General features: G+C 37.3%; 2 protein-coding genes across 2 annotated transcripts in view; one reads left to right on the forward strand and one right to left on the reverse strand.

The window, feature by feature from the left end:
- Positions 1-23999, forward strand: part of LOC101740450 (uncharacterized) — a 960210-nt gene that overhangs the window by 776513 nt on the left and 159698 nt on the right. The window lies entirely within an intron of this gene.
- Positions 235-21422, reverse strand: LOC101741001 (synaptic vesicle glycoprotein 2C). The gene is made up of 12 exons (XM_062668927.1): positions 21303-21422; positions 20937-21092; positions 17615-17776; positions 16014-16176; positions 13845-13966; positions 9246-9481; positions 8724-8869; positions 7826-7940; positions 6814-6955; positions 3249-3405; positions 2658-2785; positions 235-437 (listed from the first exon to the last, which is right to left on the reverse strand). Exons 2-12 carry the CDS (start codon positions 21028-21030, stop codon positions 358-360), a joined length of 1545 nt encoding a protein of 514 aa, XP_062524911.1. The 5' UTR covers positions 21031-21092; positions 21303-21422; the 3' UTR covers positions 235-357.

A 23999-nucleotide genomic window follows, 5' to 3' on the forward strand; every position in this document is an offset into this window, starting at 1 on the left:
TTATAATACCTACGATTTGTTTAGGAAAAAAATGCAAGCAAAATGAGCTCCTGCTGTACTAAGATACTTTATCTCAATTTGATTTGGAATTTATAAAAGCTGAATAATTAAACAACAATTGGTTTACACTATGGCACTAGTTCCAAAAACTTTAATTGGCATTTGCACAAATCATTGGTATTGTTAGTTTTTCATAATCTACTCAATAGATGGCGCTGTAATAAAAATCATGAATTCGAAAAACAAGTTTTATTGATACCTAAAGTAATTAAATACAAAACATTACAACTGAATTTATTTTACAATTACACCTGTAACCGTAGCAGTCTTGAGAATTTCATCAATTGTAATTTATCATTAATACGAGAGACCTTTTTGTTCCATTTCTTCTCGTACTTTCTCCGGTTTTGGCCAAAACACCATTAAAATTGTGGAGCCTGTAACAGTTAAAATTAATTTTAAATCGAACACTATTAAATATGTCTCTACGTTGAGAAAATGATTGAGAAACGCTATTCAGGTTTACTAAAGGAGTTTTAGATTAATTACCATCTAAAGTGTTTTGTAGATACACTAGATGATGACCGGTATTTTTTTTTATTACGCCATCTTTTTGTGTCTTTAAAGCAGTGAGCTGCTCTCAATTAAGAAAAATAGTATTATTATTCGCCAATAGATGTCGGGAAGAGTCATAAAGCTGATTATCGATAAAGTTAATTATTGAAAACACGAATAAAACAACATTTTCTGAAAACAAATCGTAGCTAGATCGATTTATCGCCCCCGAAATCCCCTAAATTTTATGAAAATCGTTAGAGCCGTTTCCGAGATTCAGATATATATGAAAAAAAAATTGCTCGTTTAAAGGTATAAGAAAAGATAAGATATCCTTCATGAAATGTGTGTTAGTATGTTTCCGGTGTTAAGTATTAAAAATTAAATCTTAGTTGTGATTGGACCAGTGAAAAACGTCTTAGGCTAACAATCTTTTATGAATATAAGATTTATTACTGCCTTAGAACGCAGACAACTATACGGCCCACCTGGCAAGCCGTTATGCTCAGGGACATCAGCTATATTCGAAGTCCAACTTTCGACCTAGTTTGAAGAATGACATGTATAGGACTCTGGACACCCCGTTCAAGGTTCGAAGAGGTCATGCAAAAGATAACTGGTATCTACTGATTCCGTCTGACAATGTCCGTGAACTCCTTATCTGTATGCGTTTTTAGTACTCAGACCGCGGGAGCACATATATTATGTCGGATGATGATTAATTTCCATGTTTTTATTTTATTTTTGATATATAAGTTTACTGTATTTATTTTAAAGTAAATAAATAAATAATTATTATTTTAAATTAACAACTTTTTTTACAACTTCTATTAATCAATGATATTGGATTTTATTTTATTTTTACTTGCTTATGCTATACATCAGCACAGAACATTACAGGTATCATACACATTGATTTCACACTAAATGCTAACACAATTAGAGGTACCGGCTGCATGCATTGAAAAAAAAGCGGTTCGTTGTATAAAAAAAAAAAAAAAAACATTACATGAAGACCTTGCATTATTACACATTTACTACCAAATACGATATTACTTAATTAAAAAAACTCATTGAGCAAGACTTCTCGTCTAAAACTGTCAACGGTGCCAGCAAAAACGTCCAGATAATACTTGCTGGACAAATTATTTAATTCCCCAACTAGTCTGCTGAGAGGCGCGTTCTTACCGAGGCTGGTTTAGTATCTGGAAACCCTGAACACCATCAACTTCTAAGCTCTTATCTACGTCAGCGGCACATTAAAGTTCAGAAGAGATAAGAGATCAGGCATTCTATTGTAGATATACGACAAAGGGAAGATCATCCACCGACCGGATGATATTTGCTCGGTAGACCGACGGTCCAAATGTTGTTGTTCGGAACTTGTATATATGCGAGCTTATCTTGAAAATGTCGTAAGCGAGATTCAGGCATCTGTCAAATATCTTGCGTTGTATGATGGCTACCAGCCACAGTATTCTCCGTTGGCAAGTTTATGCAGGAACAATAGATCGAGAGTGCTACTCCGCTCCGAAAGAGGGCTCATGTGGAAATACTTCAACCTCGACGGGTAACCCTGAATGGTTCTACCAACATTGCAGGAGAAAGCGAGGTGCCATAGAAAACGCTTCTGGACCCTCTCTAACGTCTTTTTGTACACGTCGTAAAACAAAACTTCGTCGTGTGGACGTGGTACAACTACATTCCCGATCCTGCGGACAGAATGGAAAGCAGTCGACGTCACCCCAAACACGTCATTTCGGATCCTCCCGATCCACTAACGGTGCTTTTAGGTACCTCAAGCACCGGTCATCGTTCTCGTCGAACCCGTTGCTTGCGACGAAGGGCTCGACGAGTAAATTAACCCTCAGACACAGCCCACTGAGTTTCTCGTCGGTTCTTCTCAGTGGGTAGCGTTTCCGATCCGGTGGTAGATTCCGCGAAGCACGGCCCTTGTTAGGGCTCGTGTTAGCAACGTCATCAGGTTTGAGCCCCGTGAGCTCATCTACTAGTTAAGGCGACGCTGATATAGCCTCTCAAGGCTATCAGCTTAGGTAGAAAAAAAAGGTACAATTATGAGTGAGGTTAAATTAAACATTTACCCGCGGTAAAAACTCCGAAAACCGTGAAGGCTGTTTGACAGTGCGTGTCCAGGGTGGCTCCGAGGAAGTTGGAGCCCACTGCAGCGCCTCCACGTCCCACCATGTACATCACGCACATCGCCATGGCCCTGAGGAAACATGAAGGATCATTTAAATGACTCCTGAAAATTTTCTAACATCACTGGAGGTAGGAGAAGAAAGAAAGAAATCATTTATTCGCTAAGCATAGTGAAAATGGGTTATTACATAAGTTAAAAGCAGCGTATATGCTTTGTCATTATTTGACATGCGAATTTTAGTGCAGTGCAAGATATAGTACTACTAACATTACTAGTAGTAGGACCTCTTGTGAGTCCGCGCGGGTGGGTACCACCACCCTGTCTATTCCTGCCGTGAAGCAGTAATGCGTTTCGGTTTGAAGGGTGGGGCAGCCGTTGTAACTATACTCGAGACCTTAGAACTTATATCTCAAGATGGGTGGCGCATTTACGTTGTGGATGTCTATGGGCTCTAGTAGCCACTTAACACCATGCGAGCTGTGAGCTTGTCCTCTCATTTAAGCAATAAATTAAAAAAAAGATACCATCATACCTTAAGCAGGTGGGGAACACGTCGACAACAATGGCAGCTAATATCGAGGCCGCACATCCTGAGCACAGCGAGACTATGAGCAGGGCGGTGGCAGCCCCACCGTGGGGCACGAACGCTGCTCCCACCGTGGCAACACCACAGACGAACATTATTCCACCTACGTAAAAGAAATGAACTAAAATGAATTATGGAAATATTTCAATTGTGTTCGTAAACGGAATGTCTTACAACTCATGACCTTAAGGATAAGACGCCCGGTGTGTTCGTATCAATTCGACTGTGCCTGTCTTTTATGAGTGATTACCAGGATAGGTGGGCGACCAAAAGCTCAGCCAGGAGAATTGGGATTTGCTAACAGCTGCCCGAGCGCCTCCCAAAGAGACCTAACAACTCAAGAGCAGCTGCTTCTCAAATGAACCTACTACGGGATCAGAATTGCATGAAGTCGTCGTGGCCTAAAGGTTATGACGTCCGGTGCATTCGTATCTTGCGATGCAACGGTGCTTCTAGTCCCGCACTCCCGTAGAAATACGTACTTAACAAATGTTCATGATTCACTTCAGGGCAAAGGAATAACACCGTTTAATAAAATCAATCCCGCAAAATTTCATTTGCGTAATTACTGGTGGTAGGACCTCTTGTGAGTCCGCACGGGTAAGTACCACCACCCTGCTTATTTCTGCCGTGAAGCAGTAATGCGTTTCGGGTTGAAGAGCGAGGCAGCCGTTGTACTGTAAAAATTGAAACCTTAGAACTCATATCTCATGGTGGGCGGCGCATTTACGTTGTATATGTCTAATGATCTCCAGTAACCATTTAACACCAAAGGAATTCGTAGCTGGTCGACTTATTAATGCAATTAAAAATTGGTACTACATATATACAATAATATAGCTTCTGTACTATTTACAATATAGTAACTTTACTGGAACCCTAATGACTTGTGAATATAGACGGCATTAACCAAATCAAATCCGAAAGATAATGTTTTATGAAGGCAAAAAATAATTCGAAGCATCATTCATTCGAACCGTGTACAGTTTTAATTCATTTAATGTCTTCTACGTGTTGTTACTGAAAATATGAAAAATAATTATTTATAAATGTTTTTATTATTTATAGCTCTGAAGTTAGATCAAATTTTAATGGTAAAAAAACCAAAAAACCACGTGCTGTAATTGAAATTATGAAAAAAAAGATTACCTATGTTTTTATCATTCATAGCTCTGAAGTTAAATCAAATGGTAAAGAAACCAAAAAAAAATTGTAAAATTCTAAATTAATGTGATTTCTCTTAAGGTTTGTAATTTCATTTGCTTCGGCAAAGTTAAATCTCATTTCTTTACACCCTGTGTTCCATCACAAAGATACGACCTCCATAAATTATCGGAAATCATTAAAATGTACGAAATAAACATAAAAAATTAATGCTATTCTTTATCGGATACTTCAAAAGTTCGACAAATACATAATTCAATGCGCACTTATTTTAAATTTCCAAGGACATGAAGCCTACTTATAGAAACACGAAACTAGTACAATAATGAATAATTTTAATTACTAATTAATAAACGAAGCAGCGTAGATAATTCATGTTTTCGTCTTCTTCCTTGATATAACATTATTTATTTCCATACTAATTTTTTTTCCGTGATTCCTACTACATTAAATCTAGATTTGCAAATATACCTAAAGCCTAACTAACAAACGTTCAAATCTCACTCTCTGATATATAATTATATATTAATACTAGCTGGCCCGGCAAACGTTGTTTTGACATATAAATTATTTCTAGGAAAGATAAATAAGCTAGATACCGACTGCAGCGCCATCTGCCGGACTGATTTGGGAATCTAAACCATCCAGGGTTCCTCCCAAACGCATACAAAAAAATTTATTCAAATCGGTCTAGCCGTTTAGGAGGAGTTCAGTGACAAACACACGCACAGAAGAAATATTATTATAATTATATAAATTATGTAAAATATTATGTAAAGATATAAATTTATTTCTGCTGTTTTTTCTAAATTAATAACGCTCTTCGCCCTCACACGTTTAAAAATAGGGAGACTAATACTAGCAAACTGATCTCTTCAAAATTTTGTTGTCAATCTCATAGAACTATAACATCGCATCACGTTGAGAACAGTAAGTTTGGCTGCGCCTCTGGCATTGCTGACATCAATTAGCGACTGTAACCATTAACTATCAGGTGGGCCGTATCTTCGTCTGTCTCCAAAAGCCAATAAAAAAGCGATCAACTAAGAATTTAAAATCAATCAATTATATTTCGTGTTCTCAATACGCAGTTACACATGTGGAATATTTATAATTAGGCTTGTAATATTAACATCGGTTTGCATTACTTATTATCATTATTATCAAAGATATGCAATATACATAATATAAATGTGTTGTATTATAATTTTAAATTGCAACTCTTTTTAATATGCCTCATTTAAAAAGGTTACCTTTTAATTTTAAAATCTTAGCGCGACGCCATAGGATCGATACGGCACGTAGGAAATGAATGAGGGTTCATAAGCACGTTTCTCGTGACGCGTTCGTGGCCTCATAGACAGACGTAATGTGTAGTATTTTTGAGTTCGACAATCAATGAACATATAAGTCGTCGTGCCCTAAAAGATAAGACGCCCGGTAGATTCGTTTTTTTTTATTTATGATTAAAGGATTACTGGTGGCCCGGAGGCTTTTCCAGTTTCACCAGGATTGGTGGGCGAGCAAAGGCTCAGCCAGGAGGGGTGGGATTTGCTAACAACTGCCCGAGCGCCTCCGAAGGAGACCTAACAACTCAAGAGCAACGGCTTCGCGAATGAATCTACTACCGGATCGGAATCGCGACCCGCTGAAAAGATCCGGCGAGAAGCTCAGCGGGCTGATGCATGGATTAGGTTGCACGTCGACCTTTTTGCCGAGTTCGACGAGTACGGCTACCGGGGTCCCTAAGCCTGCTCCTAGTGTTAGAGGTGAAGGCGTCTAATGCAAAGGTTATTACATCTGATGGATCCGTAGGGACGTGTGGTAGATTCGTATCAAGCGATGCGACTGTGTTCAAATCCCGCAGGTGGATCAAAAATCTTCTAAATAAATAAGTAATTACGAAAGTCATCTGTGAACGTCTGTGGTTATTACTACACCGTTCACGATAAAGGAATAACATCGTGTAATAAGAAAAAAAACCGCAAAGTCGTAACTTGCAGTAATAGGGCGAATTTGAAATCGAAATCCCAGAGGTGAGTAGGCAGGGTGGTGGTTTCTGCGGTGAAGCAGTAATGCGTTTCGGTTTGAAGGGTGGGGCAGCCGTTGTAACCATACTTGAGACCTTAGAACTTGTCTCTCAAGGTGGGTGGCGCATTTACGTTGTGGATGTCTATGGGCTCCAGTAGGTAACCACTTAACACTAGGTGGGCTGTGAGCTCGTCAACCCATCTAAGAAATAAAAATAAAAAAAATTGTGAGTACAATCGTCTCTCATTTTTCTGACGAAGTAGTTCAGAGTGGGTTAGTTTCTCTTTGGGAGACCGAAGGATCGGTCGTCACTTACAGTAAAGGGTCTTTCTTCCGATCTTGTTGATGAAGAAGCCGATGGCGAGGTACGTGACCGCGAACACGGCGCCCATGGCCATCGAGATCGGGAACACGGAGACAGACACGTCAGCGCGGCAGCTCGATCCCATTGGGTCCGTCTGAGGTACACAAAAATGGGCAATTATTCGCAATCAGATTTAATAACTTTATTTTTTTATTGCATAGATAGATGGAAGAGCTCAACCTGGTCTTAAGTGGTTACCGAAGCCCATAGACATCTACAACGTAAATGCCGCCACCCACCTTGAGATATGAGTTCTAAGGTCTTAGCCTAGTTATAACGGCTGCCCCACCTTTGAAACCGGAATGCATTACTGCTCCACGGCAGAAATGGACAGGGTCGTGGTTGGTACCTACCCGTGCGGATTCACAATAGTTCCTACCACCAGTAAAAAACTTACTGATAAATTGTATTTAAAGTAAACACACTTAAATATCAAGCAGATATAACCAATTTAGAGATTCTTTGCTAATCTTATGGTTGTAGTCAAGGTATAGGAGGCAAGTTAAAAAATTACTGTATAGTGCTACCAGTACTGGATGTGCTAATTTTCAAGTTAATCGGTCGTCTTGAAATCAAACAAAATTATGTTCAAAGATTCCGTTACATAGTCAAATGGAAATGAGTCTAGCTGATTAAAGCATACTGATAATTATTGGTAACCGGGGAGCTCCGCTGTGGCTACAGCTAACTGTACCAAAGGTTTAATATTTTCAAACTACTCACACGCCACTTGTACTTTAAATTAATAGAGGAGCATTACGAAAACCTTGTTCGAGGTGGCAGAAATAACTAAACCTCAACATCGCAAATACTGCCATACACGTTAAGACATAGGTTCTAAGTTTCCGTTCTATAGTTTAATGGCTGCCCCACCCTTCAAACAGGAATGCAGCCAACAGACGACATTCTCTAAAACTAAACTTTAGGATAACCTTATAAAATAAATAAACATTAAAATATTTACGGTTGCATTTTGGAATTTATCCGATATAATCTGGCATATGGTTATGTTCTGATCGGTCGAGTCGCGCAGAATACTGTTGAGGATATCCGGTACCCACACGTACAGACCACTCGATCTGCAAGGAATTTTCTTTTAAGATACCAGGCTCTGAAAACTAAACGTATTTATCATTAAAGGGACAAAAAATAACTTTGTTAAAAAGCCTCATCTCAAAAGGTCTTCGAAGGATTCCCCTTTGAATCGACAACAGAATATATGGGAGAATCATTTTTTTCTGTACACAGCTCAGAATCAGGAGAATGGCCAATCATTATTGCTGTCCAGGGGCATCAGCCCTGCCAGAGATGAAACCAAACTACAGCTTAGCGTAGATTTAGAAGGTATTTCAAGATAAAAACGTGGATAAATCTATACTAATATTATAAAGCTGAAGAGTTTGTTTGTTTGAACGCGCTAATCTCAAGAACTACTGGTCCGATTTGAAAAATTATTTCAGTGTTTGATAGCCCATTTATCGAGAAAGGCTATAGGCTATATAACATTATGGTAAGATCAATACCAGCGGAGCACCAATAAAGAATGTTTCAAAATCGGGGTTTTTCCCCCTTTTGAGAGCTTCCGCTGCGGGCGCTGCAGAAACGGCTAAAGTTTCGCTAAAATAATGTATGACAGAATTGTTCACCTTTAAACGACCTAAAAAAAAGTCTGCGACAGCATATGTCTATATGTTAAAATTGGCTTACTATAATGTTTTTTATGCTAACCAAATTTGTTCTAAAATAAAGCATTATTTGTGAACCATTCCACGCGGACGAAGTCGCGGGCAAAAGCTAGTAGCATATAAATTCATTGTTGAAGCAAGAGGTTTTCGAAAATTCCAATGGTTTAATGTACTTACACCATAAAAACGGCAAACATAGATGTATGTGAGATGAAAACACATCTAAGGAGGGGTGGCTTGAACATTAGGGCAATGTCCTTCACAGCTCCGACGAATCCTCCAACTCTTTGGGCATCTAAATTTGACGTCGATATCCTTCCCACCTATAATCAGCCATGGTTCAGAAGATAATTTCTTATTCTTCTACCAGTATACTCAAAATCAGTTCGATTAAGGTGGTTTATGGAGGAAAAAACCGCATACGACCAGTTCGACGAGAACGGTTACCGGTACTTAGAGTACTTTATAGGTGGATGATAACGTTCACTATATTATGTCTGACAAAAAACAGCTTTGAGATTTTATGAAAATGAATCGCGGTCCCATTGTAGGTAGTTAGCAGGTTAGCTCTACCCCTGGCATTGCTGACGTCCATGGGCGACGATAACCACTCACCATCAAGTAGGCCGCATGCACGTCTGCCTAAAAGGACAATAAAACAAAGTCTCGACGAATCCCCCTCCCAGACCAGGACCATACCGGATATTTTAATCCAGATCCATAGTTCCACTCGTACATAGTAGCCAAAACCGGTAATGCCGCTTCCGGGCCCTTGTTGGCCAGCAGAAATTTTGGGCTTTCGGGTAGGAACAGCAGGATCAAGGCAGCCGCTAGACCTGGCGCGCACCAACACCAGACGAACGCTCGCCACGGCACTATATCCATGAAGACCAAGGAGAACGTCCATTTTCCGGGAATTATCAGCCAGGCTAGACCTGGAAAAAAATTTGTATGTTATTCGTTGACAGAAAACAAAACACGAGCATGTGGTAGGGTTGGCACGTGACAGTAAAAGTGGACTTTTTAAATTGATTTCAACCTGTAATAAAAGTTCTGCCAGTAATATAGCGCGATGTTCTAATGTAGTATCTAATGGAAAATTAATGTAGTAATATAAAAAAACACAATATACATAAATTTGTTTCTTGCTTAAATATTAACCATACACAGTCCAAGATACAATAAATATTATGCACTAGCATGATTTATCATAAAAAAAAAATGGATTGTCATCGGAAATATTACGATTATTTTTATTACTTTCTTTTGCCTGCGACTTCGTCCGCGTGGAATAATTCACAAATAATGCTTTATTTTAGAACAAATTTGGCTAGAGTAAAATATATTATAGTGAGACAACTTTAACATATAGACATAACAAAGAATTGGAATCAAAATAGAAATTACAAAACTAAGTCAATTAATCTGTGAAAAAGAAACTAAACAAGACTTCATAAAATATTGTACCAAAATAATACAAAAAGTAAACTTTAGAAACAAATAAATTGTATATAAAAGGATATTTTGAAATATGCGGATATATACAATACTAAAATTAATACATACACAAAATCATCGAATCACTACAATGCCAAAGCAAATTCCTCGTATTCCTCGTAGCGACCTCTAGTTTTAAAATAGAAAAAGAAATGTTGTAAGAAAAATGGAAATATTAAAAAATGTAATTTTAATGTAATAATAGGCATATAAGTAAAATATAAGGGAATTAAAGTATAAGTATAAGAAGGGAACAGAAACGAATATTATATAATTATGGAAAACGAAGCAAAATAGCCTAAAAAATGTCCCTGACAATTACTCGTCAGGGGAACGCGCAAAATATTAAAAAAAAAAAAAAAAAAAAAAAAAAAAAAAAAAAAAAAAAAAAAAAAAAAACATATAGACATATGCTGTCGCGGACTTTTTTTAGATCTTTTAAAGGGGAACAATTCTGTCATACATTATTTTAGCGTAACTTTAATCGTTTTTTTGAACGCGCTAATCTCAGGAACTACTCGACCGATTTGAAAAATTCTAACCGAATTTGTTCTAAAATCTTATACTTTTAAACGAGTAATTCTTGTATATTAATATATATATATAATCTGATACTCGGAAACGGCTCCAACAATTTTCATAAAATTTAGTATACAGGGGATTTCGGGGGCGATAAATCGATCTAGCTACGATTTATTTTCAGATAATGTTGTTTTATTCGTGTTTTCAATAATCAACTCTTCCCGGCATCTATTGGCGAATAATAATACTAATTTTCTTAATTGAGCGCAACTAACCGCTTTTAAAACACAACAAGATGGCGTTATCAAAAAAAGAAACCGAGCAAAGCTCGGTCATCATCTAGAAAAGCATTATTTGAGAACTATTCCACGCGGAGGAAGTCGCGGGCAAAAGCTAGTTTAATATAAATTTTATTGCACCTACCACTATTTACTCTGCACTACCTTTGGTTGACCTGTAGACAAGGCCTTAAGCATTAAGTCCGCCAATGTAAATTTTACATAGTCTAATAAATAAAATAAATAAACATTTCGATCATAAATCAGAATGCTCTGTCAACATCTCCGCGTAATTACTGTTTGTTATCAGATTAAACTGTTTGATAACTATTCAAATGATAAGTTTCAGCAAACAAACAATTGTGTGTCAGGTAATTTCGTCATATACATATTAAAAACAGAAGCAAATCGACTGGATAACAGACGAAGGTTCGTGCCCGGACTAAAACGTAGATCTGTGTGCTTTTTGAAGTCGTCGTGGCCTAAAGGATAAGACGTCCGGTGCATTCGAATGTAGCGATGCACCGATGTTCGAATCCCGCAGGCGGGTACCAATTTTTCTAATGAAATACGTACTCGACAAATGTTCACGATTGACTTCCACGGTGAAGGAATAACATCGTGTAATAAAAACCAAACCCGCAAAATTATAATTTCCGTAATCACTGGTGGTAGGACCTCTTGGGAGTCCGCACCGGTAGGTATCACCACCCCGCCTATTTCCGCCGTGAAGCAGTAACTATACTGAGACCTTAGAACTTATATCTCGAGGTGGGTGGCGCATTTACGTTGTAGATGTCTATGGGCTCCAGTAACCACTTAACGCCAGGTGGGCTGTGAGCGCGTCCATCCATCTAAGCAATAAAAAAAAAATAGTGCTCGTTTTTTAACATTCTCGATAGCGTAAAAGTTAGCTCATATTTGTATGGAATGGTATCGTTTGCGTACGTTTGCCGCTAGGGGCGCTGTTCCAACTGCATACAAAATTGAGTTAACTTTTACGCTGTCGAGAACGTTAAGAAACTCGCTAAGCAGACAGATAATGTAATTTGAAACATCATTCTTAATGTTGTTATTACAGACAGACCTTCAGGCTTGACGCTGTTTTGGAAGCTCGGAGCTAAAGCTTATATAAAGCTTCACCTAATATCAGATTCAATATTGAGTAGATCGATGCTTTGTTGTTGTTAAATTATCACGCAAGTACAAAATATATTGTTGTATGTATATCAACGGTAGAGGCAGTGGCTTGGCTCTGCCCCTGGCATTGCTGAAGTTCATGGGTGACGGTAGCCACTCACCATCAGGTAGGCCGTATGCACGTCTGCCTACAAGGGCAATAAAAAAAATCACATAATATGCACTATTTGTGACTGTATGTGCATATGTATACATTGATATACATATTCGCATATATATATATATACATATTCACATACATATATGTATGAGTATTCAAACGGTAGGTATGCCGCATGTAATTTGTTTCGTAAACTGAATCTTGTTTACCTGATGGTTGTCTGGGAGACATCGCTTTTAGCGATAAGACCGCTAATTGTAATTTTTAGTGTTTTGCATTTTTTTTTGTGAATAATAAGCATACTTTCTCTCTCTATCGCTCTCAAAATCACCAAGAGCAACTTTACTACAAGTTACGTCATTTGTGTGGTGAAAGAATATACAAAAACATGTTTTGTTTTTAAGTGTGACGTTGGTATTGTCGATTATTTTTGTTCGGTGAATAAACAAGCGTTTAGTCTAATTGGTGTTAAGTGGTTACCAAAGCCCATAGACTTTTCAACGATACCAGTTTTAAGAAATTGAGCAAAATGTAGGCTTCAAGAAGGCTCGAAGGACCAAAATGTAGGGTGCGGTGTGAGTTTGTTAGTTAAAGGTAATGTTGCTTAAAAATTTTTATTGTTAAAATATAGAGAAATTAAATTAAATGTTAATGTTATGAATGCACCCGAGTGACGCGGTTGTTGATCGTGCACTGACGATTTGTGGAAATGAAGTTAAAGCGTCACGCGAATTATGCTGACAAAGGTGTTCGGTAATATATCACCGAACATCTGTGTTTAATTATAGTGTAGCTTTCAAACAATAACAACGCAGAACATATTACAATATACAAATACAAAATACAATTATTAATCTGTTGCAGTTTTTCCACTATTCTATTGATTTTGATTGACCCGGTTGTACAGCAGTTAGCCCACCCTGACTGTTAGACCGTGGGTCGCGGTTTTGATTCCCACTTCGGGCAAATATTTATCTGGCGAACAAATTTCTTTGATTCGTGTCCGAGTGCTATATAAATTATGTACATATATATTTAAGGGCGCATGCGTATGCATATCAGTCTTTGTCACTTATTGCACAGGGAATTCCACTTCGGTGTAGATAGCCGTATGTCAATTATCCTTTTAATTTATTTAAGATCACAACTGTATTTATAAATAATAAAAATCCTCGAAGATTCCTCGAGACGACCCCTGGTTGAGTTGAGGTGAAGGTTGTTTCGAGATAACCTTTAGAACAGTGGCGTTAGTCTCCACTGATTGGAATTAAAAGGCTTTGGGAACTATCACTAACTTGGTGGTTCAGTGGTTAGCGGTCCTGACTCATGCGACGAGGGTCGTGGGTTCGATTCTCACATCGGGCAGACATTCGTGTGATGAACAGGTTTGTTTGTTCCGTGTCTGGGTACTTATTATATATTTAAACATATATTGGTATTTATATCAGTCTCTGGTTCCAGGCTGACAGCTTACCTGGTGTTAAGTGGTTACTAGATCCCATAGACATGAACAGCGTAAATGCCGCCACCCACCTTGAGTAATGAGCCAGTAGCTTGGCTGACATTGCTGATGTCCATGGGCGACCACAGTCACATAATATTTTCTCGACAGCATTCTATTCCACCAGTTGACTTCGTCACTGTCCGTGTCTGAGTCGACAGTAAGAGACTAAAAGCTCAGAAGTTCCGTAGAAGACTAACCTGGTAGTATCATGAATGAGAACGATATGAATGCTGATCCCCAGGCGATGGCTGCGGCTCTCCTGGAGCTCGTGTGCATCTCGCCGAGGTAAGCATACACCGTTGCACTGGATGCTGATATGCTGAAAATAAATTATTCTATTTAGTTAGACAGAATTCACATTCATATTGTTACGCCGGTAAGAGTAACGCCATCTATCGTCGAATAGTCGAACGAATATCGAAAGATCTAGAACGCTCGAGTAGTACAACGCCATCTATTGTCAGATAGCGGAAACTACTACTGGAGATGTGTGGAATGTTCTCGATAATTCTAGGGATGAGGTACCGGCTATAAAAGCGTTCGACGGATGGCACGTAGGAATCAGTAATCGGAACTACTCGAAGCGAAACAGCGAACGGGTCACCTGAAGCGAAGCGGAACAAGCGAATTTAGTGTTTTAAAGTCTTTAAGTGTTTTAAGTATTGAATACAGTTTTTAAGTTGTACTTTGTTATTTATCCCGAACCCTAGCGCGTAACAATATTCTACACAAAGCAGACACAAGTGACCGTTGGCGTTGACGACTTTGAAAAGCCGACCAGAGCGGTATCTGGAAGATTCCCGCTTACCTGAACGTTTATAAAACTTCTTTATAAGACTACAGGCTATTAGGTGCTTAACAACCGTTGAGAAAGACTGCTGAAGCCTATAAGCAGACCAGTATGATGAATCGCTGCAGAAGCTAAGCTTGATGCTGGTCTCAGTATAAAATTTACAGGTGGTAGGACGACTTGGGAGTTCGCACGGGTAGGTACCACCGCCCTGCCAATTTCTGCCGTGAAGCAGTAATGCGGTTCGGTTTGTAGGGAGGGGCAGCCGTTGTACTATACTGAGACCTTAGAACTCATATCTCAAAGTAGGTGGCGGCATTTTTGTTCTAGATGTCTATGGGTTCCGGTAACCGCTTAACATGAGCCGTGAGCTCGTCCACACGCGTATACAATAACCAAAGAAAAAAATTAAGCTCCATCGATTTCATCAAAATCACCGTCATCTTAAGGTTGCATTCTCTCATTTGTTTGGTACTCTGTGTTTCTTGTAATGATGCGAAAAAACAGATACCGTTTTCGCAATATCCCATCCTATGCCAAGCCAATTAATTGGTTACAATTCCATGGTTAATCAACTTCATCACATTTCGCTCTATTTCTAATTTAACAGAGTTTGTACGTGAATATTAATTGATGATTTTTAAAAACGTGACTCTGGCAACAATGAAATCGTTTACAGGAATGAATAAGCCTGCTCTCAAATTATAATGCCTTATTATCATTGTTTTTTTTCTAAATACCCTTCTTCTTCTTCTTCTTAGTCGTATACTTCATTGCTGATGGTCGTGTCCCTGAAAGCCCTTCGTGGCTCTTTGTACCATCAGCTTAATACACTACCACTTTTGAAATAGACAAGCCTTCATCAGATGAAAAGATTGTTAGCAACGGTCGGGATACGAACACATAAACGTATGGCGTATTGCTTGAAATCTAACAACACATGTACAGGAAAATAAAATACGAAAAACGCACAAGGAAAACTTAGTTATGACATGGTTACGTAATTAATTACAAGACAAATAAATACAGGAAAATTTTTGCAAATACGTAGTACATACCTAAGTGCAATTATTTTAATGATTAGATTTGCAGAATTGCTAAAACAATTTAAAGGTCTTAAAACAGACGTATCTATAGCGGGCTAAGGGAATGCACAAAACAACAAAAAAGTGCGGAAATATAAATGAAAAGTAGACAATTATTTTATTGTGAAAAATGCGTGGGGTCCTTTTCAGAATATTATCAAAATAACCCTTCTGCTCATATCTGTTCATAGAATATTTATAACTACTGATGCCATGCACCCCACGCTTTTTTATAATACGACATTTTTTCTTACACTATTTTTAATTTAAATTTATTAAAATTTATTTTCTATTTTTTAGTTGAATTTCAATTTTATCAATTTTGTTTTTTTTTTTTTTTTAAATGTTGATTTGTCATCGGTCGTTAATAAGTATACCAAATTTCGAGTTAACCCAACGTTTTGAAGGGGTTCAAATCATGTTCAAAGATTCCGTTACAAACATACATACGTCTGAAGCTAATAAAAGCGTATTAAAAAAGAAATACTCACAGACATCCAGTGAGTACTCTCAGTAGCATCAGCATCCAGAAATTGCTGGAAAACGATGAAGCCACCGACAACAAGGCTGAACCGACTGTCGCTGGCAACATGACGGCTCTGCGACCCAATCTGTCGCCCAGATAGCCCCACAGGAACGACGTCGCGATTATACCTGAGAATAAAATATAATAGGATAAGACAGCAATGTCAACAAGGTGTGGCGCATTTACGTTGTAGATGTCTACGGGCTCCAGTGACCACTGAATACTATGATGGCGACTGTGAGCTCGTCCTAACAATTGGCAATAAAAAAAAAAGTTTTTAGAATTTATATCATCATCAATTATCAAAGCAAGAGAGTAATTTGTAAAAGGGATTCTAATTATGTTTATGAACTCGAATAAAGTTTTTTATTCCTACCGAATCGTTAGTAGCATAAGGGGCTATTCCATTTTTTTTTATCCTACCTAAGCTGGTAGCCTTGAGAGGCTATTCCAGCGTAACCTTAACTAGTACGTGAGCTCACGGGGCTCAAACCTGACGACGTTGCTAACACGAACCCTAGCAAGAGCCGTGCTTCGCAGAATCTTCCACCACGTCGCAAGCGGGTTCGACGAGAACGGTGACCGGTGCTTGAAGTACCTAAAAGCACCGTTAGTGGATCGGGAGGATTCGAAATGACGTGTTTTGGGCGACGTCGACTGCTTTCCATTCTGTCCGCAGGATCGGGAATGTAGTTACCGGCGGCCACGATGAGAGGGTTCTCGTGTCGTGCCGCTTTATCGAAGTGGGGGGGCTATTCCAACTTCACACAGACCAGTAGGTAAGCTCACGGGCTCAGCCTGAGAGAATTGACACTGACCCTAGCAAGAGCAGTGTTTCGCTGAATCTACCACCGGATCGGAATCGCGACCCACTAAGAAGATCGAACCAAAGACTCAGTGGGATAAAACATAGTATTAACATTAGAGGCATTAGAGGCATAATATTAATTTGCCTGGCCTTTTGCGGGTCGTATAGACATTATTCTGTATAGATCGTTTATGAGAGAAAACTCGCTTTTGTATCTTTTAAACAGCTTTTCATACTCTCAGCTAAAGAAGCCAGCAAGTCAGCAAGGATTCATCCTATAATATATAGCAGCCTACCTATTTCTGGCGTGAAGCAGTAATACTCGTCCATCCTTCTAAGTAATAAATATGTAATAGACAGTCTAAAACATTCCGTAACTTTTTCGATTTGTTGGGGTTGAAAACTGCAAAATGCGGCATTACCAGAGCCTAGTCTTAAACGCAAGATATTCTGGTTGATTTTTCGTCATGTACCCTATGCCCAAAACCGGTCATCGTTCTCACCAAACGCGTCGCTTGCGACGAAGGGCTCGACGAGTAAATTAACCCACAGACACAGCCCAGTGAGTTTTTCGCCAAATCTTCTCAGTGGGTCGCCTTTCCGATCCGGTGTTAGATTCTGCGAAGCACGGCTTTTGCTAGGGTTCGTGTTAGCAACGTCGTCAGGTTTGAGCCCCGCGAGCTCACCTACTAGTTACGGTTACGCTGACATAGCGTTAAGGCTACGTAGGAAAAAAAATAGAAGTCCAAATTCCTTACCAATAAAAGCAGCGGCATTAATCAAGCCCTTATGCATGCTGTTCAATCCAAGCTCACACTCAGCTGAGGTGATAGCGTAGCTCATGCCGACCGACTCCATGGAGACGTTCAGCATGATCAGACCGCTCGTGAAGAGGACCAGATGATTGAATCTGCCATGGCCTGTGGGACATAAACGATTTTAGACTTAAAAGCTTGGTCTGATGGACCAGAATCCCGGTTTGGTTTAGTTTTATTGCTTAGACTGATAATTGAGTCTGGTGTTAAGCGTGTAGACTAATATTGACTGGATCCTACTAATAGTAGGACCTCTTGTGGGTCCGCACGGGTAGGTATCACCGCCCTGCTTAATTCAGCCGTGAAGCAGTAATGCGTTTCGGTTTGAAGGGTGGGGCAGCCGTTGTAACTATACTTAAGACCATACAACTTATATCTCAAGGTGAGTTGCGGCATTCACGTTGTAGATGTCTATGGGTTCCAGTAACCGCTCAATACCAGGTGGGCTGTGAGCTCGTCCACACAAATGGAGCATATAGCTATGAACAACGTAAATCGTAAGCTTTATCGAAAACCGTAAGGTATGCGAAAAGTCGGTAATAATTTCATTACCATAAAAAACGTGAAATTGAGTCATCAAATTATTTTTAAACCAGCGGCCCGCTCCGGCTCCGCTCGGGTCTTTAACAAAAATTTCAAAGATATTTGACGTGGTTTTATTTTTTAAAATAAAAGAACATTTATTACGGCATAACTATAATTAAATAGTTAGAAATATGCTGTCGCGGCACTTTTTGTAAATAATAAGGTGTTCTACAAAGTCGTGGTTCATTATTTTCACGGAATAGACCTTATTTATCTATTCCGTGATTATTTTATTCTATCATCAATAGTTTTCGCAGGGCACGCGATGTAAAGAATATTTTAGGTACATTTTTTACACCTTGGGTTACATTATTGGAGTTTTAGTAAGAATCCTTAATTTTTTTCAAAAAATATTACAGTCTTTCTCACTCGAGAATAGTGTAGCTTCTAAACAGTGAAAGAATTTTTCTAATCGGTTCAGTAGTTTCGGAGCCTATTCAATACAAACAAACAAACAAATATTTCCTCTTTATAATATTAAGTATAGATATACTTAAAAAGATATTACGATGTATATGAGCAATCGCTCTGACCGTACTCTTCATAGTACGCACGTGGTGTAATGAATCAGCTACTGACCGTATTGATTACGAACAAACAAAAATATAACATTCCCTTTTGTATATTAGTGGCAGATGGGACCCATCTGATAGTAAACGCTTGCACGCACAGAGATAACGCGGATACCACTCAACCCACTTCAACTACAGCCATGAAGTTGAAACTTCAATATCAATTCATCAGCATCATCATTTCTCTTTAAAACGCCATTGGAACTTAAACCCTAAGAAGGGATGCTGTATTCACGTGATTTTAAACAATAATAAACAATTTTATTAGTTTCATATATAAATGATCATTGTTCAGTGTCAAAGACATTAGCCGCTTATCGTAATAATAATATTCAGATAAATAACAAGATTACAATAATATGGACATTGAAATTTTAAATTAGTTTTATTACTTCATTGAATTTATAACATTGGTTTAATAAAAACATGTGTATTTAGAGGATTTTTGCTAATCTTGTACTAATAAAAAACAGTTGTAATTTAAATTACTATAGAACAAGTAATAATAATAGTTTATTATTATTAATGTATTATTATTATTATATATTAATGTATATTTAAGATAAGCCGAATAAATTCTAAGTATTTAGCAGAGGTTGCTTGGAATCCCATCTTTGTGATATCATAATTATTATTGTATGGGCATCGGAAGTTTATTCTTTTATTGCTTTAGTAGATAGTCGATCTCACGGCCCACATAATGTTAAGAGGTTACCGGACTCCATAGACATCTACAACGTAAATGTGCAATTCTAAGGTCTCTGCTTTTTACAGTACAACGGCTAGCCCACACTTTAAGCCGAAACGCATTACTCCGTCACGGCAGAAATAAGCACGGTGGTGGTACCTACCCATGCGGACTCGCAAGACGTCCTACCATCAATAAAAAGCATAAGAATAAGGTAGCTAGTTCGAAAGTAATACATTCGCCGGCCGTTTGGTGTAGTGGTAAGTGACATGGTCACTACACAAGGGGGTCGCGGGTTCGAATCCCGCCAAAGGAAGATATTTGTATGATAAATATAAATGTATTTTCCAGGGTTATGGATGTATATTAAATATATGTATGTGTATAATAAAAATCTTATATTTATTTCCCTTATCTGGTACCTGTAACACAAGTTCTTTACGAACTTATCACGGGACTAGTTAACGTGGCGTGATTGTTAGTAAAGATTTATTTATTTATTTATTTATATTTATTACAGATCACAAACATACTGACTGAAATGTTTGCATTTCTTTGTTACTAATTTATTTCACGGTACACAATATGACTTTAATATAAATCCAGAATGTGGTTAATTTAGTATTAATTATAATTATATCGTGATGTTCCAAAGTTGGAATTTCTGTCTATACTCTTACGGTACATATTCATCTGTATCTTAGATTATTCGGATTTTGTACGAAGCGGACAGGAACAGAATTTAAAAACTCGGTTAAGTTGTCACGCACACAGCGAAAGAAAGTAAATTGATAAATTTTAAAAACCACCTACAGTGAGATAATTATTAAATTAACTATTTCTAGACTAATAAAATGACATATTAATCGTGATGTGATGATTGATTGTGTGCGATTGTGATGATTGATTTTTCGAAGTACACTTAAAACATGATAAACAGGACATCATCTATATATTAATACGTGAAGCGAAAACTTTGTATCCCTTTTTACGAAAATTGCACGGACGGAGGAGTATGAAATTTTCCACACTTATAGAGAATATAAAGAAGAAGTGCACAATGCTAATATTTTTTTTAAATAATGCATAAAAGATACATTAAATCGATAAAGAAAACATTATACACACTACCACGTATTTGAGACACACACGCATGCATACTATTTGTTTATTGTCAAACTTTTCTTATTGCCCAAAGACTATGGTCAAATTGAGAATAGATGAAATATTGTTTGTCTTTGTTAATATTTGTCTAAAGTGTAGTCTTGGCGAAATCTGTGATTAGAGAAGTATAATAAATAGTATTCGACAATAGAACCATAATAATGTTCAAACTTATAGTTTCAATTAATTATAGTCGAATTTCGACTACTGCGGGACCACTAGTAAAGAGAATTTCACAAAAAATATCGTAGCTTACCAGTTAACTCGAAAGCTTCCTCGAACGACAGTTCGTTTACCTTCTCCGAGCTTTTTTCTACATCCGAAATTGTTCTTTCGTCTTCGGTTTTCATATTCGAAGAAGTACGTACTCTTAATGGATTTTTTTATATGAATTAAAGATTACACCAAGTAACTTGTAAAAATAACATTAATTAAAAAATAAACACATTTAAATAATAATATATTTCAAAAGGTTTTTTTTTCTTTTTAAATACTGATTCAACCCTAAGATGAATGAACTATCCAAGTTAATCACGAATGATGGACGATAAAAAAATTAACCAAAATTATTTTATAACTGATAAAATTGCTTCTATCCAAGCATCGATGTATTAAAACACACCCTTTTTTTCTTTAAATGTTTCAATACATTTTATACGATATGTCCTTTTTTTTTTAAATAGATATTTTGAAATTTTGAATTTTGTTCCCGTGCACCCGACGCGCGCGTCCGAATCGAACTAAAAATAAAAGTTGGCGCGGGCTGAATGAGAACCACATGTTACTAAGAGCTGATTATACCAAGCTCTGGACTTTTAAATTAAACATAATTATATTGAAATTATAATGTACAAAAATTATGTAGTAGGTCTACATAATTTTCAACAATATACATTTATTCCAATTTAATTTTCTAACTAATAAATAAAAAGAAAAAAACGATAAAAAAATATAAAAAAATTGTACCACGAGTATAAAAATGACACATGATGAAATTTTTTTATTGATATATATCGAATTGCAATAATATATATTTTGCGATAGGCAGATCAGTATGAATTTTACCACCATCTAGCATATTATTCATAAATAACGCGTATCTTAGTTTGAAGGATAGCAATACGATATCCTTACTTTTTTATTTTTATTGCATAGCCCACCTGGTGTCAAGTGGTTACTGGAGCCCATAGACATCCACAACGCAAATGCGCCACCCATCTTGAGACATAAGTTCTAAGGTCTCAGTATAGTTACAACGGCTGCCCCACCCTTCAAATCGAAACGCATTACTGCTTCACGGCAGAAATAGGTAGGGTGGTGGTGCGGACTCACAAGAGGTCCTACCATCAGTAAGAATGTTATGTCTATAGTATCGGTAATATTATATAAACTCTTTATTTATGAAGATGCCCTTTAATATACTAAATTTATTCATATTTAAAAAACACTTATTATTTCTATCAATCAAAATATAGACCCATGGTATCGATGCATCTCTCTCTGTGCAGTGGTCTTTCAATACTACTCTTAAAAAATCCAGAAGTACGGGAGCTAACAAACTCTTCAAAGGCATTTTTTACCGCCTCTTGGTTATTGAATATTTTTCATAGAAGTTGTCTAAGGAACAGTAGATGTCAGATGTCAATGTCTGTGAGTGCAAGGTCTGGTGAGCACGGTAGATGACGCAATACTTCCAACCAACTAGCTCTTATAGTTTAGAGAACGTCTGTTGTGACGCATGACAGAGGTGTCCTCTACAGGACAGGTGTCTCCTACGAGCAGCTGGAACGATTAGTTTTGTGTTCAGTTCTATACAGTACCCATCCGCAGTAATGCTGGTGACTGGGCCATTTGTTAAGAGGGTGTGATGAATAATACCGACACTGGACTGTTTGATAGCGACCATGACTTTTTTAGTGGTAAGTTTTCATTTGGAAGAAGAAGAAGAAGAAGAAAATCTTTATTCGCCAGAAATATACTTTACAAGATATTGTGGATATAGGACATAGTTTCATATATTTCGCCTGTTTAGGCATGCGAAAATTTAACTTATTTTTATATTAATTCTAACACAAAATTTACTAAATCTATCAATTTTTACATTCTATCACCTCTTATTCTAATATTTTATTATGTACAACATTTATCATTTAAAAATTCTTGCACACTATAATAAGCATTATCTATTAGCCATAACTATATGGAGCATATATAATGGAGCATTGCCTAATTGTATCACAAGTGACCAAGTGGGTCTAATCAACAGGAAGTTTTTTTTTATTGCTTAGATGGGTGGAAGAGCTCACAGCCCACCTGGTGTTAAGTGGTTACTGGAGCCCGTAGAGATCCACAACGTAAATGCGCCACCCACCTTGAGATATAGGTTCTAAAGTCTCAATCAGGACTTGTAGTGAATATAACCAAATACGTGCATTAATTGACGGCATCGACATTTTTATCGACACGTGTCCTGGTCTCAAAAACAAACTAGCATCCAAGTTCCTTTGTTTATAATTGATGAGAGAATGTTAAGTAGTTAACTCTTGTTTTCATGTTCTTTTCAATTATTTTTTTGTCGTACTGTTAACATTTAAATTTAACCTATTTTTTCGCTGATTATAAAATAGCTGTAACATGTTATAGTGTGCTATAAGAGATTGCTGTACATGTCTGTAACTGGCTTACATGCCAGTACTTCATTTTATACATGTAAATTTTAAGCTTGAATGTTTTGTGTGTATTGCTGTTGGTGTGTCTAAATAAATAAATTATGGTTACAACGGCTGCCCCACCCTTCAAACCGAAACGCATTACTGCTTCATGGCAGAAATAGGCAGGGTGGTTGATGTTTCTAAAAAATCAATTTTTCATCGCAAGTGACAATGCGATTAAAATTCCCTTCGTTTCTGTTCATAGCAACTGAAACACAAAAACGTCAATAATAAAATAAAAAAATATAATTTAATTGTTAAACAAAATATATAAAATTTGAGGTGTCAGTGATCAATTGATTATGGATGAATTCGACTCAATTTAAAAAAACATGAATTTTAATTTTCTATACAAATACTCGTAATTGTATAAATTAAATGTATGCTTTATATTAACGTTGTTCTTAATTGACAAGATAAAAATGTAGTTGATTAAGATAATGGCAAGGCAAATAAATTTCTTGGCCTACTTCTATAGACCTTGTTACTAATTTCAAGTCAATGCTCATACTTAATTGAAAAGATTAAAAGACAGACAAACAGATTGAGGGACAATAAATGATCCCATTAGAATTCAATTTGTTTTGAGAAAGCGCACACCCAAAAAA

Source organism: Bombyx mori, chromosome 6, assembly GCF_030269925.1.
Source record: "Bombyx mori chromosome 6, ASM3026992v2".
NCBI classification, from domain to species: domain Eukaryota; kingdom Metazoa; phylum Arthropoda; class Insecta; order Lepidoptera; family Bombycidae; genus Bombyx; species Bombyx mori.

Excerpts from the sequence above, each read along its gene's own strand:
- LOC101741001 (XM_062668927.1), bottom strand. The coding sequence starts at position 21,030 with ATGAAAACCGAAGACGAAAGAACAATTTCGGATGTAGAAAAAAGCTCG. Across the intron at positions 16,177-17,614 it reads TAATGCCGCTGCTTTTATTG|GTATAATCGCGACGTCGTTC; the intron begins GTAAGGAATTTG and ends TTTTATTCTCAG. Across the intron at positions 8,870-9,245 it reads GATCTGGATTAAAATATCCG|GTGGGAAGGATATCGACGTC; the intron begins GTATGGTCCTGG and ends GGCTGATTATAG.